General features: G+C 36.1%; 1 protein-coding gene across 4 annotated transcripts in view; it reads right to left on the bottom strand.

Annotated features, from left to right (window-relative positions):
• The window catches only part of PTPRZ1 (protein tyrosine phosphatase receptor type Z1), a 184,135-nt gene that overhangs the window by 119,449 nt on the left and 45,291 nt on the right, over positions 1 to 19,395 (bottom strand). For all 4 annotated transcript variants that reach the window (XM_042923142.1, XM_042923149.1, XM_042923159.1 and 1 more), the window contains exon 2: positions 9,608 to 9,673. In XM_042923142.1, coding sequence (XP_042779076.1) covers positions 9,608 to 9,673 — 66 coding nt within the window. The remainder of the gene's footprint in view (positions 1 to 9,607; positions 9,674 to 19,395) is intronic.

Below are 19,395 nucleotides of genomic sequence, written 5' to 3'. Positions count from 1 at the left end.
GAGTTTGAGCCCCGCGTCAGGCTCTGTGCTGACAGCTCAGAGCCTGGAGTCTGTTTCCGATTCTGTGTCTCCCTCTCTCTCTGCCCCTCCCCTGTTCATGCTCTGTCTCTCTCTGTCTCAAAAATAAATAAACGTTAAAAAAAATTAAAAAAAAAAAAAAAAAAACATGAGAGGACAGGAACCACACGTATAAAAAGCTACATTAGTCGTTCCCAGTGTAAAGATAACCTAGGTTAGCACATGCCAACTTCTGGATTTGCTCTGATGCTCATTCTGGGTGACTCTGCTATTGCTTCCATTTCCAGGAAGCAGAGGGCTTCAAAGTAAAGCCTTTGCTGTTTTCCAGTTAATTAAGATTTATAGCTGCTTCTCATATACTAGAATTTGCTCTGAACCCACACCACGATGTTTTTGTGTATCCTTATTAGTTGCAAGAAAGATTTGGGTTTGGTTCCCTAAAATTATGTTATGTTATTCCTCCCAGGTGAAATTAATTCTGTGTCCCAATGAGGCTGAAAGAAGTAGGGTAAAAACGACTAACTATTTATTGGGACCTCTGTGTGAAGCTCTACTTTAGGCACGGAGATACAATGAAAAACATAAAGCTTTGCTCTAGTAGAAGCCTCGTTCTCTGTTTCCCCCACCCTTAGTTACTTGGTTACTTTATTAGAAAAATATTCACAAACTATTACTGAAATGAAAGTAGATCACAGAGCAGTATATATAGTAAGAGGTCATACAATGTCAGAAGGGGAAATTAGGAAAGACAAATAGACATTAAAAATAAGAAACAATTCAGGGCACCCGGGTGGTTCAGTCAGTCGGGCGTCCGACTGTTGATTTCGGCTCAGGTCATGATTTCATGGTTCGTGGGTTCCAGCCCTGCACTGGGCTCTGACAGTGTGGAACCCACATTGGGATTCTCTCTCTCCCTTTCTACCTCTGCCATTGCCCCACTCGTGCTCACTCTCTCTCAAAATAAATAAATAAACTTAAAAAATAAATAAAAGACAATTCTTACTGAATATCAGGAAGAGACTTCTCCCCCTCCTTTCCTTAGAGCGTTAACTTTAGAAAATATCACCGTAAGAAGTACTTTAGCCTCTCCTTGAAATATACATAAATTCTTCTGAAAACTTGGTAAGTCTTTGTCAGCTTTATGATCTGGGAATGTCTTTCTCAAAAATCTGGGAGCCATATTTGATGAAGTGTAAATGTCCAGGAAGATAACACCTCTATGCTTAATTTCTATGGGAAGGTAGGAGCCTAATTTTGGTGGATGCCTGGTTCCAAGTTGCAAAGTTACCTCCTGTCATAGGGATATGTGGTTTGCTTTTCCTCCTGAGACAGCCAATAATAAACTAACACATGTAGTCACTCCAATTACCAGATAAAATCAGGACGAACTACATGTGACCAAACTTGCTATCAAGTCTTAACTTGAAGACTAGTCATTGATTGTCTTGAAAACATGCATGTAATGGGTTGTATCTGCTTGGCTATATAAGGGGATGAGATGCCTTTTTGTTTCTGCAACCTCCTAGTAGACTGTCTTGATGTGTATCACATTCTGGTTTAATGCTTATTCAATAATAAAACTGTTTTCTTTCTCTACTATCTTTATAAAAAGGATTTCTGGGTTGGGAGATTTTGTTTTTAATTATATTTCCCCAACAGAGGACATTAATAGCAGTTATATCTGGAGGATGAAATGCCACTTATCTAAAATATATATTTATTTAAATTAAATTTAAATATTTGTGTATTTATACAAATATATTTATAAGTATTTTTAAATATATTTGTTATATTTACATTGTGTGTGTGTGTGTGTGTGTGTGTGTGTGTAGTTTAGAAAGAGATTGCAAGAGGGGTAGAGAGAGAGAGAGAGAGAGAGAGAGAGAGAGAATCTTAAGCAGACTCCATGCTCAGCTCAGAGCCCAGAGCCTGGGCTCTATCCCCAGACCCTGGAATCATGACCTGAGCTGAAATCAAAAGTTGAATGCTCAACCAACTGAGCCACACAGTTGTACTTTAAATATTTATGTATAAGTCAATGTATATTTATATATAAAAATTACATATATATGCTATTTTCTTAATTGATCATGTATTACTTCATAATGAGAAATAAATGCAGTGGTTTTCATTTTGGGGGAAAATACCAAATTGGCACTTAGGATACTCATTAAGGTAATGGCTCAGATTTCTACACTTCATACATCTCATCATGGGGGGAAAGTGATCAGAAAGGCATCTAGAGTCAAATCACACTTGGTGTCCTCAGCCTGGGTAAGGTCTCCTCTTTATCCCATTTGTCAAAAAAAGTTATTCTGTTAAATTAGAGAACCCAACAGCATCCCCTAAGGGAATAAAGTTTAGCTCATAGAGACAAGATTCTGATTTTAAGTCCAAAGTTGCCGCTCCTTGTCTAGACCACCAATCACCACCCTGGCCATGGCGACTGCTTGACTGAACTGGATGCCTGGTCTACCACACTGCCTGCCTTGGAACCCCTGGGGTTTTCCTCTTCTCATTTCTTGCTCTTTGTGAAGGAGCCCTGCAATGGAGTTGCATGGGCTCTTTGTTTCCAGCCTGCAGGCATTTAAGAAGCAGGGAGGCTCTGGGTAGGGAGTGGCCCAGCAAAGCAGCCAGGAGCATCACAGGGAACCCGGAACCTGCTCTCACTGATACTGCTCTGCACCCAGCTTCTGCTGCCAGGTTTCTTTTCAGTCACAATTGCTTCTCAGGGGCTCCCTATTGCCTCTCTTTAGGTTCTGGCTTCCATTTGGCCCACCTTCCCTAGGTTATCAGACACTGTTTTGAACCCTAACTCTAAATTAGTTTCAAGTTCCCTTTCCTTTTCATGGAATCTTAGGCTTATACAGTTTGAGGAATGAATCTGAATAGCTGTTAAAAGTGTCTCAGAATTGGGGTGCCAGGGTGGCTCAGTCGGTTGAGCATCCAGCTCTGGCTCAGGTCATGATCTCATAGTTCGTGGGTTCAAGTCCTGTGTCAGGCTCTGCCCTGACAGCTCAGAGCCTGGAGCCTGTTTTGGATTCTGTGTCTCCCTCTCTCTGCCCTTTTTCCCACTTGTGCTTTCTGTCTCTCTCAAAAATAAATAAACATTTAAGAAAAAAAAAAATGTCCCAGAATATTCTGTAACAGTTAAGAAGTTCCTTGCACGGTCTACAACACTTTGCAGGCTGGCGTGTCAGAGGCCACAAAGGACCTCTAAAATTCTCTGCATTTCAGCCAGGAAAAGTCCCAGCCCTGGCCTTGTTCCAGGGTCTCTTACTTGAACAAAACACAGTGCATGGTTAAAGCAGAAACTTGGTATTCATAGGTAGCAGGAAAGAGAGAAGCCATACAGATACATATATATATATTCAATGGAAAAGGAAATAAAATCAGTGAGTTCTAAACATATCTGAATAGATTTCAAAATAATTTCTGTAATTCTGTGCTTCAGTCATAAAGATATAGTTCATTTAATATAAAATCTTTCTGAGTATAAGAAATGAGTCATTTACATATTTTTTATCTTTTTGTTCTTTGAAAATCCTTGGTTTAAACAGTTGGAATTACCATAGACAAAAAAATAGGAAACTAAGTAAGTCTTGCACTTTGCCTTTACTGATTCATAAAATAGGAGGATGACGTAGGTCAAGTTAAAATACCTGTAATGGTATTTTGCTTAAAAGTTGAAAACATTTAAGTGAACTTTGTATGATAGCACAAACTATAGCTTAATCTCAGATTTTTTTTAATAACCATGTAATACTCTCTCTCTTTTTAAAATATTTTTTAAGTTTTTTTTTTTTTTTTTTTCAGAGAGAGAGTATGAGCAGGAGTGGGGCAGAGAGAGAGGGGGAGAGAGAAAATCCCACAGACTCCATGCTGTCAGTGCAGAGCGCGATGCAGGGCTCGAAACCCATGAACCGTGAGATCATGACCTGAGCCAAAACCAAGAGTCAGATGCTTAACAGACTGAGCCACCCAGGCACCCCAATACTCTCTTTCAAGACTCTAGATACTGTCAGCGGGGAGCAGTTATGAGTCTGCACCACAGAATCTATGCAATTTCAACTGCAGTCACCAGGGAATACTCATTAGTATACGGTTGTACTATTAGATAAATTTAGCAATGATTATTTCATTGTGACACTATTCTGCATCCATGTTTATTTTTTCAATTGTATGCTAAGTGATAGTTGCATATAAATTAATTCTGAATTTTAGATCATTTAACTGAACTCTATTCATTTTTTGGAGTGAGGAATACTCTACTTACACATTTAGTATAGGGTAAGTTTGCCTAGCATATAAATCTTAAACTTTTAAAAATATGCAGATGATAGGAAACACCTGTCTAACACACATTCAAGCCAATCAACTCCGAAATCCTCTTGTGACATTATCAGATACACCCAGACTTGTTTAATCTGTTTAGGTTCAAGTTAAGACACTGTCAAATCATCATCACTTGGATTTGTAGTATACTTGCTCAGAGAGATTTCCTATGACAATGGGAAACATGTATTCGATCTATGTACAATTAAGCATGACATTATTAAAAACTTTTTACTGGTAAGAAAACTGAAATACAGAGCAGTGAAGCAGCCTGACCTGTCTACCTGTCAGTGATGTCCAGAAAGCCTGATGCTACGGTTGGATGTCTGTGACACCCTCTGCCTAAACTCAGCCAAGCGGAGACCCTACATTCTGACTGTTGAAAACACAAGACTGTGGTTCTTGTCCAGACACCCTGCCCTTCTTAGCTAAAACTAAAATAAGTTGAAGACATCGATTTCAACAAAGTTATATAGAAAAAAAAAAAGCACAATCCAAACAGTACACACTAAGATGTGAAAGTCTTCTGGCTCCTATGGCCTTCCATAGTCCCATTCCTCAAGGGTCACCATGGATGTGTCTCTTTCCAGACCTTCTATTCGTGTATAAACATATAATTTTTTATAGAAATGCTATAATGCTATGCGTGGAGTTCTGGAACTTGCTTTTTCATTCCTAAGTTGGAAATGAGACATGAACAGTCTGTTTAATATAAGAAGTGATGAAACAAAAAAGAAAATATAGTATGTTAAGAAGATATTTCAGATTCTAGAAGTAAAGAACGGCCTGGACGAGCCAGAAATCAGCCGCTACTCTACACGGATTCAAATTTCCCTTCAGGTTACATTTGGCCTACTTTCGTCTAGGTTAAGAGAAGAAAATGCTAAAACTCTACTATGTCTAAAAATAAATGCCAAACATCTAACCACATTATACACCACCTTATATTATGGCTCTTTTGTTTTCTATAAGTAGTATCTTCTAGTCTACATATTTCTTGGAATGGAAATGCTATTTAGACAGAATATTATATTTAAGGAAACAACAAATTCAGTGTTTAAAGCCTCTTTCACTGTGGTGTATTCAGCCAAGTGTCTAATAGTGACTCTTGTGTGGCCTTTCTTGCTTTTATCCAATGCAACTCTTCAGCTAAAGCTTTAAAGGTGGCTAGGTTTAAGAACACTTGAGATCTATCAATATAAAATTTTCAATTTCAAGTTCCTTTAAAGTATGATAAAAGGAAACAACAGAATATTCTTTAAAGTCCAGGAAATAAAGATTATATTTCAATTGTGACTACTTCTAAGAATGAAATCCATCCATTTCTGGTGATCTTACTGCTTCAAGTTGCTAAGGTCTAAGAACACAAACAGAAGGAAAATGTGTTTTCTTTGAGAATAGCTGACACACAATATTTCCTTAGTCAGGTGTATAACATAGTGATTCCACAACTATATACATTACGCTATGCTCACCACAAGTGTGTAGCTACCGTCTGTCACCATGTAACGCTATTACAAATCATTGATTGTATTCCCCACGCTGCATCTTTCAGCCCTGTGACTTATTCATCCATAACTGGAAGCCTGTTTCTCCCACTCCCCTTCCCCATTTTGCCCATCCTCCTACCCCTCTCCTCTCTGGCAACCATTAGTTTGTTCACAAACAGGAGCAAAATCTTAACATCTCATGTAATTGAGGGCTGTGTGTTCATGATATCAAAAGAAAAAAGAAAACCAAATGACTCATTTATTTTCACTGAACTCTCTTTTTTGTAGGCATTGTCATAGAAAACTTGAGGTTAATAGAAAAAAGGAAATTCATTTTATGAAATCCTTAAATACAGCCACTATGGAAAGAAGAAGATTTTAGTGCTGACATTCCCAGATTTACCATTCACTCTTTTATAGCACAGTGGCAAACAAACCTTGCTCACCTTCTTATAATAACTTTAAAAATGGGATTGTCAGCTGTATTTACCAACCCTGTCATTTCCCAGCATAATTATAGCATACATCCTGAATGGAAAAGTTGTTTTTAATCTATGTAAAAAAAAACACAACTGCAAATGGACTACCTTCTCCTCCCCTCCCACCCTCTATTTCTCTACCCATCTGATAGCCAACAGGGATTTGTACTGTGTCTTCACATAATTGTGTAATCCTTCATAAACAACCTTAGCTGTAATGATTCCATTTTGATAATGTTTGATACTTGCCGTATGGCAATTTTTAAATGGCTTACAGTAAAGCTAGGCACTCTCTTATTGACATGTTACAATTTTCTTAGTAATTTTTACTAATAGAATTCTATATGTACAAATGTTCAAGGGCAAGTCCTTCCTTCTGAGATCGCACCTAACCTGACAAATTTAAGTGACAAAACAGATGGAACAGAAACATATAAGCTGTTATGAACAAAACTAGGACCAAAATGTAGTCAGAACCAATTTACCCAGGCCATTCATAAGATTAGTTAAATTTAAGAATCTTAAAACTAACTTATACTGAAATTTTACACAGTATGGTTTTTCAGATTCCAGGTAGAATAATAAGGATAGAAAGGGAAAACACTACCAAGTTTTAACTACTTGTATTTAAAATAAAAAGACATAATAAACTTTACAGTGAAAAATCTACATTTTAAATGCTTGGCTTCAGTGTGCTCTACTTGGGAGAGACATGTTCTTTTGGATAATGGCTTTCATTTGTTTTTGTTTTCGTTGTGACACCCCAAGAATTCATAGAGCATAATTAATCCACACTCAGTTTGAGCTAAGCAGTTGTAAAATGTCCTCATCTACAGCTCTTTCTAGTCTCTTTCTAGGATCTTCAAATATTCTAGGAACAGATAATTTTTCAAACCAATGAGAAGCACCATTGCAAGTACAGCAATCCATTCTTTAAAACTCTAATTAAAGTTTATACCCTCACCTCAACTCTGGAATATCCCCTCTTGAGACCTATCATCCTCCTCCATTCCCCACCACCCCCCCCCCCCAAGCAAATAACACTACTTAAGGAGTCTTCCTGTTCGATCCTTTAGAAGCTAAAGCCAACAAGACTTAAGTTATAGGTAGGATAATGACCTTGATTATAAATAAAAAAAATTGTGTATTGTTTATGCATAGACCCATCAATGAAATCCTGGCTGCTCTATAAGCACCATGTCTATACACAATTAGCCTGTTAAAATGAAGAGCTTCCTCCTGAGGTAATAGGACATGCCCAGTAACATCTGCCTAAACCCACTGGTAAAACTGCTGTCTTCTTTTGACCTGGTGAGGCACATCCAGCTGCTCAAAGACCCTGGGCTGCTGAAAAATGCCCGCCATTACCACTCTATACAGAGGCCCTTGCCTGGGTGAGAACTGTAACCCCCTTGCTTTCCAGGCTGTCGGTCCTCCATTTTCTAATTCCAGGTTTGGGGAGAAAGGAGGATGCCCAGATAGTGACCCCAGCAAATAATTTCCAAGAGAACCAGAGAGCTGCCCATTGTGATGCCCTCTCCCATGGCTATGGAAGTACCCCAAGCATTTATAATCTTAATTAACATGTTTTGTATAATAGAAGGGGGCCAAAAATCAGTTGTAACTTTTATAAAGTACTAGGATTTTGATTTTGTAGTAAAAGAAATACAAAATGGGTTACAGGTGTCAGATACAAGGTTACAAAGTGTATATAATGTGAATATATATTATATTTACATAACTGTTATTTATATTATATATAAAAATATATGAAATTTACCACTTCAGAGTAATCAAACAGAACAAATTAAAACAAAGTGTCATTTTTAACCTATCAAATAGTGAAGATTTTCAAAATGACAATCATTAAATCCTGGGTAGTATTAGTAGGGTTGTCACTTACTTACACTACAAATAGTATAATCTTTCTGGAATGCAATTAAACCATAGTATCAAGAGTGTTGACGGCATTTATTTTTTTCTGCTTAGTAACTGCCTATCAAGAATTCTCTAATAAAGAAATGATAAAAAGAAAATGTATGAAAAGTACAAATGATACAAACTATCCGTCTATTCATCCATTTGTCATTGTTTATAGTAGCTTAAATATCCAAAAATAATAGATCGTCAAAAATATAATAACATTTATATATAACAGAATGTTAGGTATACATTAAGTACCATGATCATTAGGAATCATCACTGAAATGAAGAAATGTTCAAAAATAATTTCTAGAGTACATTGGATGTATAATTCTAGGTATAAAATACACAAAAATAATATAATAAAAACCGGTCTGAAAGGAATGTACCTTTTTTTTTTAAGTGAATATCCCTGGAGTGAATAAAGACTGATTTTTATATTCTTTTTTTGGTGCTTTAACGTATTTGCTAAATTTTCCACAGTGAAAGCAGGAATAAAAAAAGAAAAGAAATGCATGCCTGTCTAGTAAATCCATTGTGCTGCTGCCCTTCATCTATAAAATAATGTCCAAGTTGGCTAGGCTCACATTAAAGTCCTTGTAATGCTATCACATCTTATCACCCAATCGTATTTCTAAAGATTGTGCAATTCGAACACCCAGTTCTGTCTCAGATGGTCACCAGACTTGTCGTGGGCCATCTAGATTCTACTCAGGCTCTTGTCATCAGGCCTAGAACTTCTCTCCTCTAGAGTTTCTGGTCATAACTCATGATTGTAACCATTTTAAGCCAACTTTAGATATTCATGATGCTCTAAACCAAGCCTGGCAATCATACAAAATTGATTTTAGACCCTGATTCCAATTCATTCAGCAGAATAATTTAGAAGGAAGCCCCTTCTGAGAGCAAGAATCCCATCAATATTTATTAAATGAATGAAAACAATCACTACTGTAATCATAATAGCAATGGCAACTAACATTTATTGAGAGCTTTGTATTTATAAAGAGGCAATGTGTCAACTTCATTGATTTTATTTAATGCTCTGAACAATCCTCCATTTCACAGGTGAAAAAAACTGAGCCTCAGGTAGGTTATGTATGTTTCCCAAGGAAGTATATAACTGGTGTTGACTTGGGATTCAAATCCAGCTGTGTCTGATACCAATATGCTCTACGCTACCAAATTTTCTACCGGAAGGTCTACCAGAAATCATTTTGCCTATGATACATTTTTATTAATTAATCCATGAAGCTAAGTAAAAATGACGTGTTGAATTACAAAGTTTTCTTTTACATATGAAAACAGATACAAAAACAACAGAATTTTCTGTTGAATCTCATTACATAATGAAATGTTTACCTGTATAGGACCAGCCAATCTCTTCAACAAGTTTCCTTTGTTGTCTGTAGTATCCATAAGCCCAATCTACAACCAAGAAAAATCAGTTGATCAATGTGTAGAAAAATACGTGGTCCAAATGAAAATATATCAGATGCCCAAATCTTTTATCCCATAGATGGTCCTCAATTAATCCTTCCCATGGCACCTTCCCAATGATTCCTCTCAATTCTGACCTCCATAATTATAGTCTCTGTTGTTCCTGTTCTAGTAGTTAGTATAAATTTTAGGGGGCACATTTAAAAAATGCCGAAGTTCAGGCAGCAACAAAGCAAACATTCTGGGTAAAGCAGGAGCAACCTAGAGGTGTTCATCCCAAAGAAAGATGGATCAGAGAGAATAGTTTGTCCTATCTCCAAATTTTTCTTACTATTCCCTTAGTCTAATATCTAAGATCCTGTTGATTAGAGATACTTTCAGGTTTACAAACCAAGTCTGGTCCATCAATGCATCTGGGAGACCCAGAGGTTATCATGTTTTCAAAATTTGCTTCCTTTCTGCCGAAAAATGAAATTAGCTGCCTTGAGTAAATGAGAATTTAAATGTATCTATGTTGGCTGGAAAAAAGGCTGTGTTTGACCCTGTCCATGACTTTGTCTCTTGGAAAAACCTAGATGCCCGAGTGAGGTAATACAGTAGGAAGTTTAGGCATCATAAAAGTGGATGCCTCATGACTCAGAGAGAGTAATTATAGATCAAGAACATGTGGCAAGAGGTATAGAAAAGAAAATGGGTGGAAGCCAAGGTGTCACTCTGCATAATTCATAATTTTGCCAGGAGCCATGCTTGCACTCAAAAAAAAAAAATATATGCTGTATATATATGCACACATACCATACATATAGGTATGCTATAATCTTTCTCACCATTTGAGAAAAGAACCCTATTTCTTCTTTTTCTTGCTACACAGTTGTTTTCTCTTTATTGACAATTTCAATTTCAGGAATGCAAATATCTAAGGGCACTGAAGAAATTATTTTCCTCTTGTCCATGTTATATACTCTCTGATAAATACACCATGGTAATTAATAACTACTTAGACTAGTTCATTAAAGGTAAAAATCAGGTTTGCTATCAGAAATACATATTCTGAATCTATAGATTATTCAAAACCCAAACTTACTTTTAAGAAATAAGGGTTTTGTATTTGTTTTAAAACTTTTATTGTTCATAAACATAAGTAAATATTCTATTGGCCACATAGCACATTTCAGCACATATTTATTTTTATAGCAGCTATATTGAAGTATAACTTATACATCACACAATGCACCCATTGTATACAATTTTGTGGTTTTCAGTGTATTCAGAGTTGTGCAACCATCACCACGATTTTAGAACATCTTCATCATCCCCATTAGAACCTCTATAACCTTCGGCTGACACCCCCAATTCCACCCTCGTATCCCACAGGTCTAGGCAACCACTATCTAATTTGTTTCTATGGATTTGCATATTCTAGACATTTCATATAAACAAAACCACACAATACAGCCTTTTGTGACTGGCTTCTTTTTGTGTGTTTGTTTGTTTATTTATTTGAGACGGAGGAGGGGCAGGGGGCGGAGAGAGAGAGGTGGCAGGGCGGGAGCAGGGGGGTGGCCATGGAATGTCAATCAGGCTCCACACTCAGCGCAGAGAGAGCCCAATGCGGGGCTCATTCCAGGAACCTGGGATCACGCATGACCTGAGCCGCAATCAAGAGTCGGTGGCTCAACAGACAGAACCACCCAGGCACCCTGTGACTAGCTTCTTAAATTTAGCATAATTAATGTTTTCAAAGTTCATCCGTGTTGTAGCACTTATCAGTACTTCATTCTTTCTTATTGCCTAATAGTACTCCATTGTGTGGTGACCCAGATGGCCTTAAAGTTCCCTTCAGCTTGATTAAACTTTGGACAGGCTTCTTCCTGACTCTAGGCCCCGATCCTATTTTTCTTAGAGCATTTAGTTTAGAAAACTTTGTAACTGTAAATTCCTTCTCTGCCCCTTTGAGATGTAAATCTTTTTTTAATAGCCACATGCCAATTTTACAACCAAGAATGTACTACTCAAGGACACGGAACCATCTCTTTTGTTTTTTGGGTTTGTTTTTTTTTTTTAATTTAGTTTTGAAAGAAAAGAGTGAAGGAGGGGCAGAGAGAGAGAGAGAGAGAGAGAGAGAGAGAGAGAGATGAGAGAGGATCCCAAACTGGCTCTGCACTGTCAGGGCAGAGATCCATCTCATGAACCGTGAGATCATGACCTGAGCCAAAATCAAGATGCTAACTAACTGAGCCACAAAGGCGCCCTGGGAACCATCTCTCTGAAAGGAAATAGGGCCTTATCACCCAGTTTCTATGAAAGGGTAGGAGCTTAACTTTGGTGAGGTACCTTGCTCCAAGGTGCAAAAACTACCTCCTGTCATGAAGATATGAGTTTATTTTTCCTTTGGATAAAGCCAGCTGGCGAGCAAAATGGCTTATGGCTTCCTGCTAATATCCTGCTCTGCTGTTCCACTGGGGGCTCAACATCAGCCATTAAAAAACCTTTTCCCTTCTATTTCATCAAGTTGGGTTCTGACTTGGTTCTGGCCTCTCTCTCCACTGCAAGAGCCTTGACTAAAGTCTCCCTTGCTTGTTTAAGTTTGTCCAGTAAAATTTTTGTTTTGACGATGGATATACCCCATTTTATTTATCCATTCATCAACTGAAGGATACTTGGGTTGTTTATTCTTTTGGGCCATTATAAATAGAAGTATTAATATTCATGCATATGTTTGTTTTACCACTTAAAAAGTCAATATTAGGTTCATAATTTATTTTTCAAATACAGTGTCCAATAAAATTGTAGTCATTTAAGGTTAAGTTCTGAGAACAAGTGTTTCTTCATGATCAAGGAATATATACAGTTAGATGTTAGAATGGGTCTCAGAGGCCATTTGACTGAGACTTTAACAGTTTACAAAAGAAATAATAATTCCTGGAGATAAGGTACTTTATTCACAAAAAAATGTAAATGATTTGCACAGGGAGTAAGTGGCAAAAATGGAAACAATAATGCATGGCTCCTGTCTCCTACTCCAGAAGCTTCCCCAATATCAAGGGTCCCAAACAATCTTGAGTTATTGGTTACTCTCTTAAGGTGTTTTGCCCGAGAAAGACCCCAATAGAATGTATGCTTTCAAGAGGAACAGAATAAAACAGTAGTCTAGAAATTAACCTGAAGAAATTATTTGGACAAATAAATTATAGAGAATTGATTATACCAGATTTGACCTGGCAGTCAGTTAAATTTTTTCCTCTGAAATTTTACACTGGCCATAAGGGAAAGATGTATTGTCATTTATTACATGTTTCAAATATAAATATTTTAAAAATAAGACATTTTTGACATATAAATGCATTTTTAAGATTTCAAAAAATCAAAACCTACATTTAACAAGTAATCCATTGAAATAAATAAAACAGCAAGTGTTTTAATGATTCAGTCTAAAAGATGACAGCAAAATATCAGCAGATTTTAGCTTTCCTTGTAGGGCTTTATCACTACACAATGAGCATTTGTCCTTCGTTTTTAATTACTTACATTAAGAAAGCTTTATTCAATACAGGATTCCCAGGTGTTGGTAGCTCTCTTCAGTTCCTTTATGTATTGTTCCCCTAATTGTTACTTCAAACAATCCGTTACACATTCATATGCTAATTACATAGTCCTTGGGCGTGAGAGAGTACCCCACTTTTAAAATTCTGCTTAGAGGTCTGATAGATGAGATGTGATAGCTTCAATGAACAAGAAAAAAGAAGCTAGGTTCACTTTTTTGTTGTTGTATTATATACTTTGAAGACCAGTAAATCCTATATGAAATGAATCTATCAAAATGCTTACACATTTTTAAATAAATTAAAATCATGAAATATAGAATGTTTTTTTATATTTATGTGAATTTCAGTTTCTTTCATTTTTACATTTTGTTTCTTTCAATTTAAAAGTATTTGCCAGGTCTGTATTGGCTTGAGTGTTTTGTAGTGAAAAAACTAAGAAAGAAATTTCAGGAATGAATTGTACGTGCAATATAGAAGAAAATATATATTACTAAATTTTTAAGGCTACTCTATCTGTTCTTAAAAAATATTCTTCATAAAGTGGACTTTTACCCTGATACCAAAATTAGGAGAAATTTCAGGCAACCTGAAATGTTTGTTTCAACATATTCCACCTTTACTTATGTTGAGCACCTAAAGATATGTAAATATGTAAACGTGTGTGTGTGTGTGTGTGTGTGTGTGTGTGCCCTTTATTTTTCCTTACATTCGGATGATGAAAATCAAAGTCTACTAGATGGAAGATATAGATTAACTTAGCATTTTGTTGTTGTTGTTCAAGTTTATTTTTTTTTAAACGAGAACAAAAAATCTGGGTGTTCATTTCCTACTAAAAATATTATAAATATTTTGAGTTATAAAAATGCCTCTGAGTTTGCCCTTACCCTAAAGAAAGTCTCTGCTTCATGTTGATTAATAATTTCACCTGCATCCTACTATATAATCTAGCAGCAGCACTCTGACCACACACACACACACACACACACACACACACACACACACACACACACTTTAATGCTATAAAGTGGCCAAACATATGACAGGGAGAAGAAATAGACTGGTTCTCTGAAAAAGAAGCTTCAGGTAGAAAATAATCACAGATAATGTTTGAAGACTAGGATTCTAAAACCAGGTTTCTCAAAGCAGACTTTCCCAGGGTAAATGATACTTGCATATTTCACCAAAGAACTTCAGCAGAGGAGAAAAGGGAGTTAGCTGATGACAGAAATCTGGAAAGGCAGAGAAGGAGGAACAGAATTAGAGATGAATTTTTAAAGCCCTTGAGTATCACCTTGGCAATGAAAGACTTGGGGAAAAAGATCAGAAATGTTCCAAGTGGAGGAAAAACGTGCACCAAGAAGTGGCAAATTGTGGTACCAAAGGTTTGAAATGCCACTATAGGACACTGGGGACTTATTCTTGGTGACAGCTCACCATGATACAAGGCTCACATCCATTTTCACACTTTTTGTTCTCATCCCACTGTCTCCTCTTACCTCAATTTCTTTTGCAAAATGAAAGGAGATGGTCTGTTGAATTGATCAAAAAGTATTGCATATATTTAGTATATTTTTTTAAATGTTAAAGAAGAATATTAAATAAGTAGATAAATGAATTGAAGTGAAAGAGGTTGGGGGTAGGCAGGTGAAGAAAGGTAAGTAGCTGGTGGCCACTTGCAGAAGGACTTGGAAACCCCTGGGGACAACCTAGTGTCGTCAGAGCAGTAATCATCCACTACACCCTTTGGCTGTCAGACACGCAGAAGACTGAAGTGGCAGGGGGAACACAAGTTGATAGTTATAGCAGTCATAACCATTTCTTATTGAAAATAAAGTAATAAAAGACCTCTCTCAGAGAACAAACAAATTAAATCAGAAATATGAGTTCTTGTAAGCAGAGAATCAGCTTTTGACTGAAGAACACCTGTGAGCACATCACCTGGCTATGGAAAGTCCTTTATTTGTGCCGATGCTCTATTGCAAATGGCTTCTTCGGGTTGATAAGAAAGCTGAGTTTACGACCCAAGTGATCTCACCCAAAACCTTGTTTAGCTAGCTAAGGCAAAGTTTCCAGGTAGAATTCAATCTGCCCATGAGTATAATATAGAGTCTATAAGACCACACATGCAGACTTTTTTCTATGGAAATTCCCATCATTGTATGTGAAGAATTAGTTTGCTGTCAAACTGTGTCATAACATAGCCTGTAGTTACCTCTCTGGAATATAAATTTTTACTTGGTGTATATGCAGACACATTTGTGAAACATAATTTAGTTAATTATGATAATTCAGAAAATAGGCTTAAGATAGTTACAATGCAAACATTATATTTACTGTTAATCACTTCAGATGTAACCAGACTCCCTAAAAACATACTGCTTTTAAAAACACATGCATATTATTTCCCCCCTAAGTTACTTGTTTTTCTATTTCAGCTGCTTTCTAGTGTTAGAAGAAGAGTTTCATTGGTTTCTCTCCTCTACAAAGGCTTAAAAATAAAAGTACTTTTAGGGGCGCCTGGGTGGCTCAGTCGGTTAAGCGTCCGACTTCAGCTCAGGTCACGATCTCGCAGTCCGTGAGTTCGAGCCCCGCGTCAGGCTCTGGGCTGATGGCTCAGAGCCTGGAGCCTGTTTCAGATTCTGTGTCTCCCTCTCTCTCTGCCCCTCCCCCGTTCATGCTCTGTCTCTCTCTGTCTCAAAAATAAATAAAAACGTTAAAAAAAATTAAAAAATAAATAAATAAAATAAAAGTACTTTTTACAGTCTCAAAAGTTAAATTGCAATTTATTGCCAAATAGGATGGCACACGAAATCATATTGCTAAAGAGATGGAAAGAGATGTTTCTAGAGTCCAGGTGACCTCTTTATTTAAGGATAAAGTTAAAAAGATGAAAAATGTAGATACCTGAGGCACTATATGAACAAAAAAAATCAAATGGTAAATTCTCAAAGGAGGTGGAAATACTAAACATATTGATAATGTAAAAGAAGAAAGGGAGCTATTTCTTCCATATGCTTGTTTTACTAGACATCCAATTAAATACATAGTCCTCACAGGAGTAAGAGTCTGGAGGTGAGCAGTTAGATTTTTGTTGTCTCTTAACACTGAGGATGGTGTATGCTTTCACAGAGAGGATTTGTATATTGAGAATATGTCCACCAAACCTACTCAAAACTTTTCAATGAAAGAAAATATTCGCAGGCTTGTCGTGGAAAAGTAGCCAGTGTTTCTTCTTATACTTAGATGAGTTTAACCTAATGTGATTTGTCTATATTCCTAAAGTTGAGGTATTTTCTGTTAAAAACATTTTAATAATTTTGACCTTTATCACACGGGCAATAATACATTCCTGTTTCAGGTAAGTTAGAAAAAATAAAGATAAGCATAAATAATTGTAAAAATAATCTATAATCTTGTCTCCTAAACATAACCATTCTTTACCATTATGCAAATATAGAAAATTTACACTTTACACAAATTGAATTACACTATTTCATTATTGGGTGCCCCACTTTTTCCACATAATGACAAATCGCTGGTACCCTCTCAAGTTAACAAATATGATTTCATAGCATTGTAACAGTTCACTTAAAGAATTCGCTGCTATTGGATATTAAAATTAAAAGCTGATTTAACTTCAGAAAATTTATTCCTTAGGCTTAAATGATATGAGGAATGAAAAGTTCCCATTAAGCTAGTGTGAGCTTCACATATAACATCAAGTCTGTAGGAGACTACCACATTTTCCCCCATCAACCTTCTTCAACACCAGATAACACTAAAATGGCACAAATTCATTGCTATAATGTAAGAGTGAATTTATTCTACTGCAAGAGAAAGCCTAATTGTTGGTAAAATCATGATAATGGCAGCAGAAATAGAAATAGCAACGTGTAAAATAACTATTAGAAGAAGAGCAAAAAATAATATTAAGAGTGGAGAGAGAGCAAAATCTGTGAAGCCGATGAAAATGGGTAGAAAACATGGAATTCATCAAATTACAAAAATAATGTTCCATTCATTACGTTATATATTATTATATGATATACATTACGTATTATTATGTTATTATACCGTTATAGTATCCATATTATAATAGTGTGCCATTATTTACCAACCTAACTAACGTTTCTGTTGGAAAGCATTATATCTATGCACTTTCCCTGAAATCAGGAGTGCAGAAAAGATGTCTGTTGTGTAGCTCTATGATTAGGATCACTTGGGAAGTTCCGGGCAACTGGTGCACTAAAACAACCAGTTAGAGGATATAAAGGGATTCCATTAACATTTACTGTGAAAATCATAAAACATCAATAAGTGCACAAATAAACAAAATACAAACTATTATTAATATACAAGAAAATGTAAATAAAGAAAAAGACCCACCCCTATCCTTGAATGGGAACACTACAATATGGGGAAGATGTCAGTTCTTTCCATATCAATGAATAGGTCAGATTTCAATGGGATGTTTTCAATTGGCAAAATTATTCTAAAGTTCATGTAGAAATCTTAATGTAGAATAGTACTAGATAAGAAAGTTTGGAAAAAGAGTGAAATAATGGGGGCTTGGTTAACCAGTTACTAAAAGGTAAACTGACAGGCAGATCAATGGAACAAAGCATATAGCACTAAAACTGGACTGAGTATAGATACCAGTTTAATCCACGACAAGGGAAAACATCACAGTCACATAAGGAAAGTATAAAGTTCAACCAATATTGGGAACACTGGTTATTTGGGGAAAAAAAGTTAAATCACACTTCATACATACATCAAAATAAAGTCCAAGTGGATTAAAGTGACTGATAAAAAAAGATGCACAAAAACTATAGGAAAAAATATAAATGAATGTTTAATTTATTGCCAGATGGGAGGGGCCTTTCTATACACAAACAAAAGAAATCATAAGGAAATACTTATAGCTTTGATCACCTAACATTCAAAACTTGTACAGAAAAATGTTTAGTGAGTTGAAAATTACAAATGTTGGGGCGCCTGGGTGGCGCAGTCGGTTAAGCGTCCGACTTCAGCCAGGTCACAATCTTGCGGTCCGTGAGTTCGAGCCCCACGTCAGGCTCTGGGTTGATGGCTCGGAGCCTGGAGCCTGTTTCCGATTCTGTGTCTCCCTCTCTCTCTCTGCCCCTCCCCCGTTCATGCTCTGTCTCTCTCTGTCCCAAAAATAAATAAAAAAAAAAAAAAAAAGAAAATTACAAATGTTAAGCTATTGGGAGCTGCTAAAATGCATCAAACAAATATAATGATATATTCCAAACACAGAGAATTCTTCCAAATCAATAAAGGCAAATATATGAGCAGACAAAATTTAAAAATGCAGACATAATTAATTAATAAACCTATAAACTGTTAGATTTTAGTGGGTATCAAACAAATTAAAATGACGCTGAGATAGCATTTTTTCCAGTTACCAAATATTGCTATTACTATTATTATTATTACTTTTAAAATATTGAATAATGCCCCAAAGATCTTGAAATGTTGCTTAACCTACAGGTAGAAGTACGAACTAGTATGAACTCTCTGAGAAGTAAGCTAGTAAGAGTTAACAAGAGTCATAAAATGCTTCATAGCCTTTGGGACAATATATTCCTTGTCAAGGAAATATTTCATATTATCAGAGATGAAAACTAAATTTCATAAAGCAAGATACTTACAATCGTTTAAGTCACCAGGAACAATTGTAAAATATGTTAATGTGCAAAAAGTGGGGGAAGTTTAAATAATGTTCTATTCATAATATAAAATAATGTGGATTCATTAAAATTGTGTCTCAAAAATACATATGTGGAGAAATCCACGTGATATAAAGCATTATCAACAGTTATGATACAATTTTAAATATATTACATATCCAGAAATGCAAATCTCTACGTGTGGTGCCATTGGGAGTGATTTTTTTTACCTTTTTAAAATATGTTCTAATGCTTTCTGTGTATTTTAGCGGTTTGCATTAGCTAAATATTTTAAAATGTTAAAGTGAACGTGTATTTCTAAAGGAATATCCCTGACTTTACAGGCAAATGGATTAGAGACAAATATATAGATATGTTTTGAAGATGGGGTAAAGAAAAACTTTGAGTTTCAAGTTTCTTATTTTGGATTTTACAATAAAAGCTCCTCCTTATTCACAAGATACTGCATGCA

Source organism: Panthera leo, chromosome A2 (genome assembly GCF_018350215.1).
Source record: "Panthera leo isolate Ple1 chromosome A2, P.leo_Ple1_pat1.1, whole genome shotgun sequence".
NCBI classification, from domain to species: domain Eukaryota; kingdom Metazoa; phylum Chordata; class Mammalia; order Carnivora; family Felidae; genus Panthera; species Panthera leo.
Note: the sequence above shows the minus strand (reverse complement) of the source record. Positions and strands in the feature narration are given on the sequence as shown.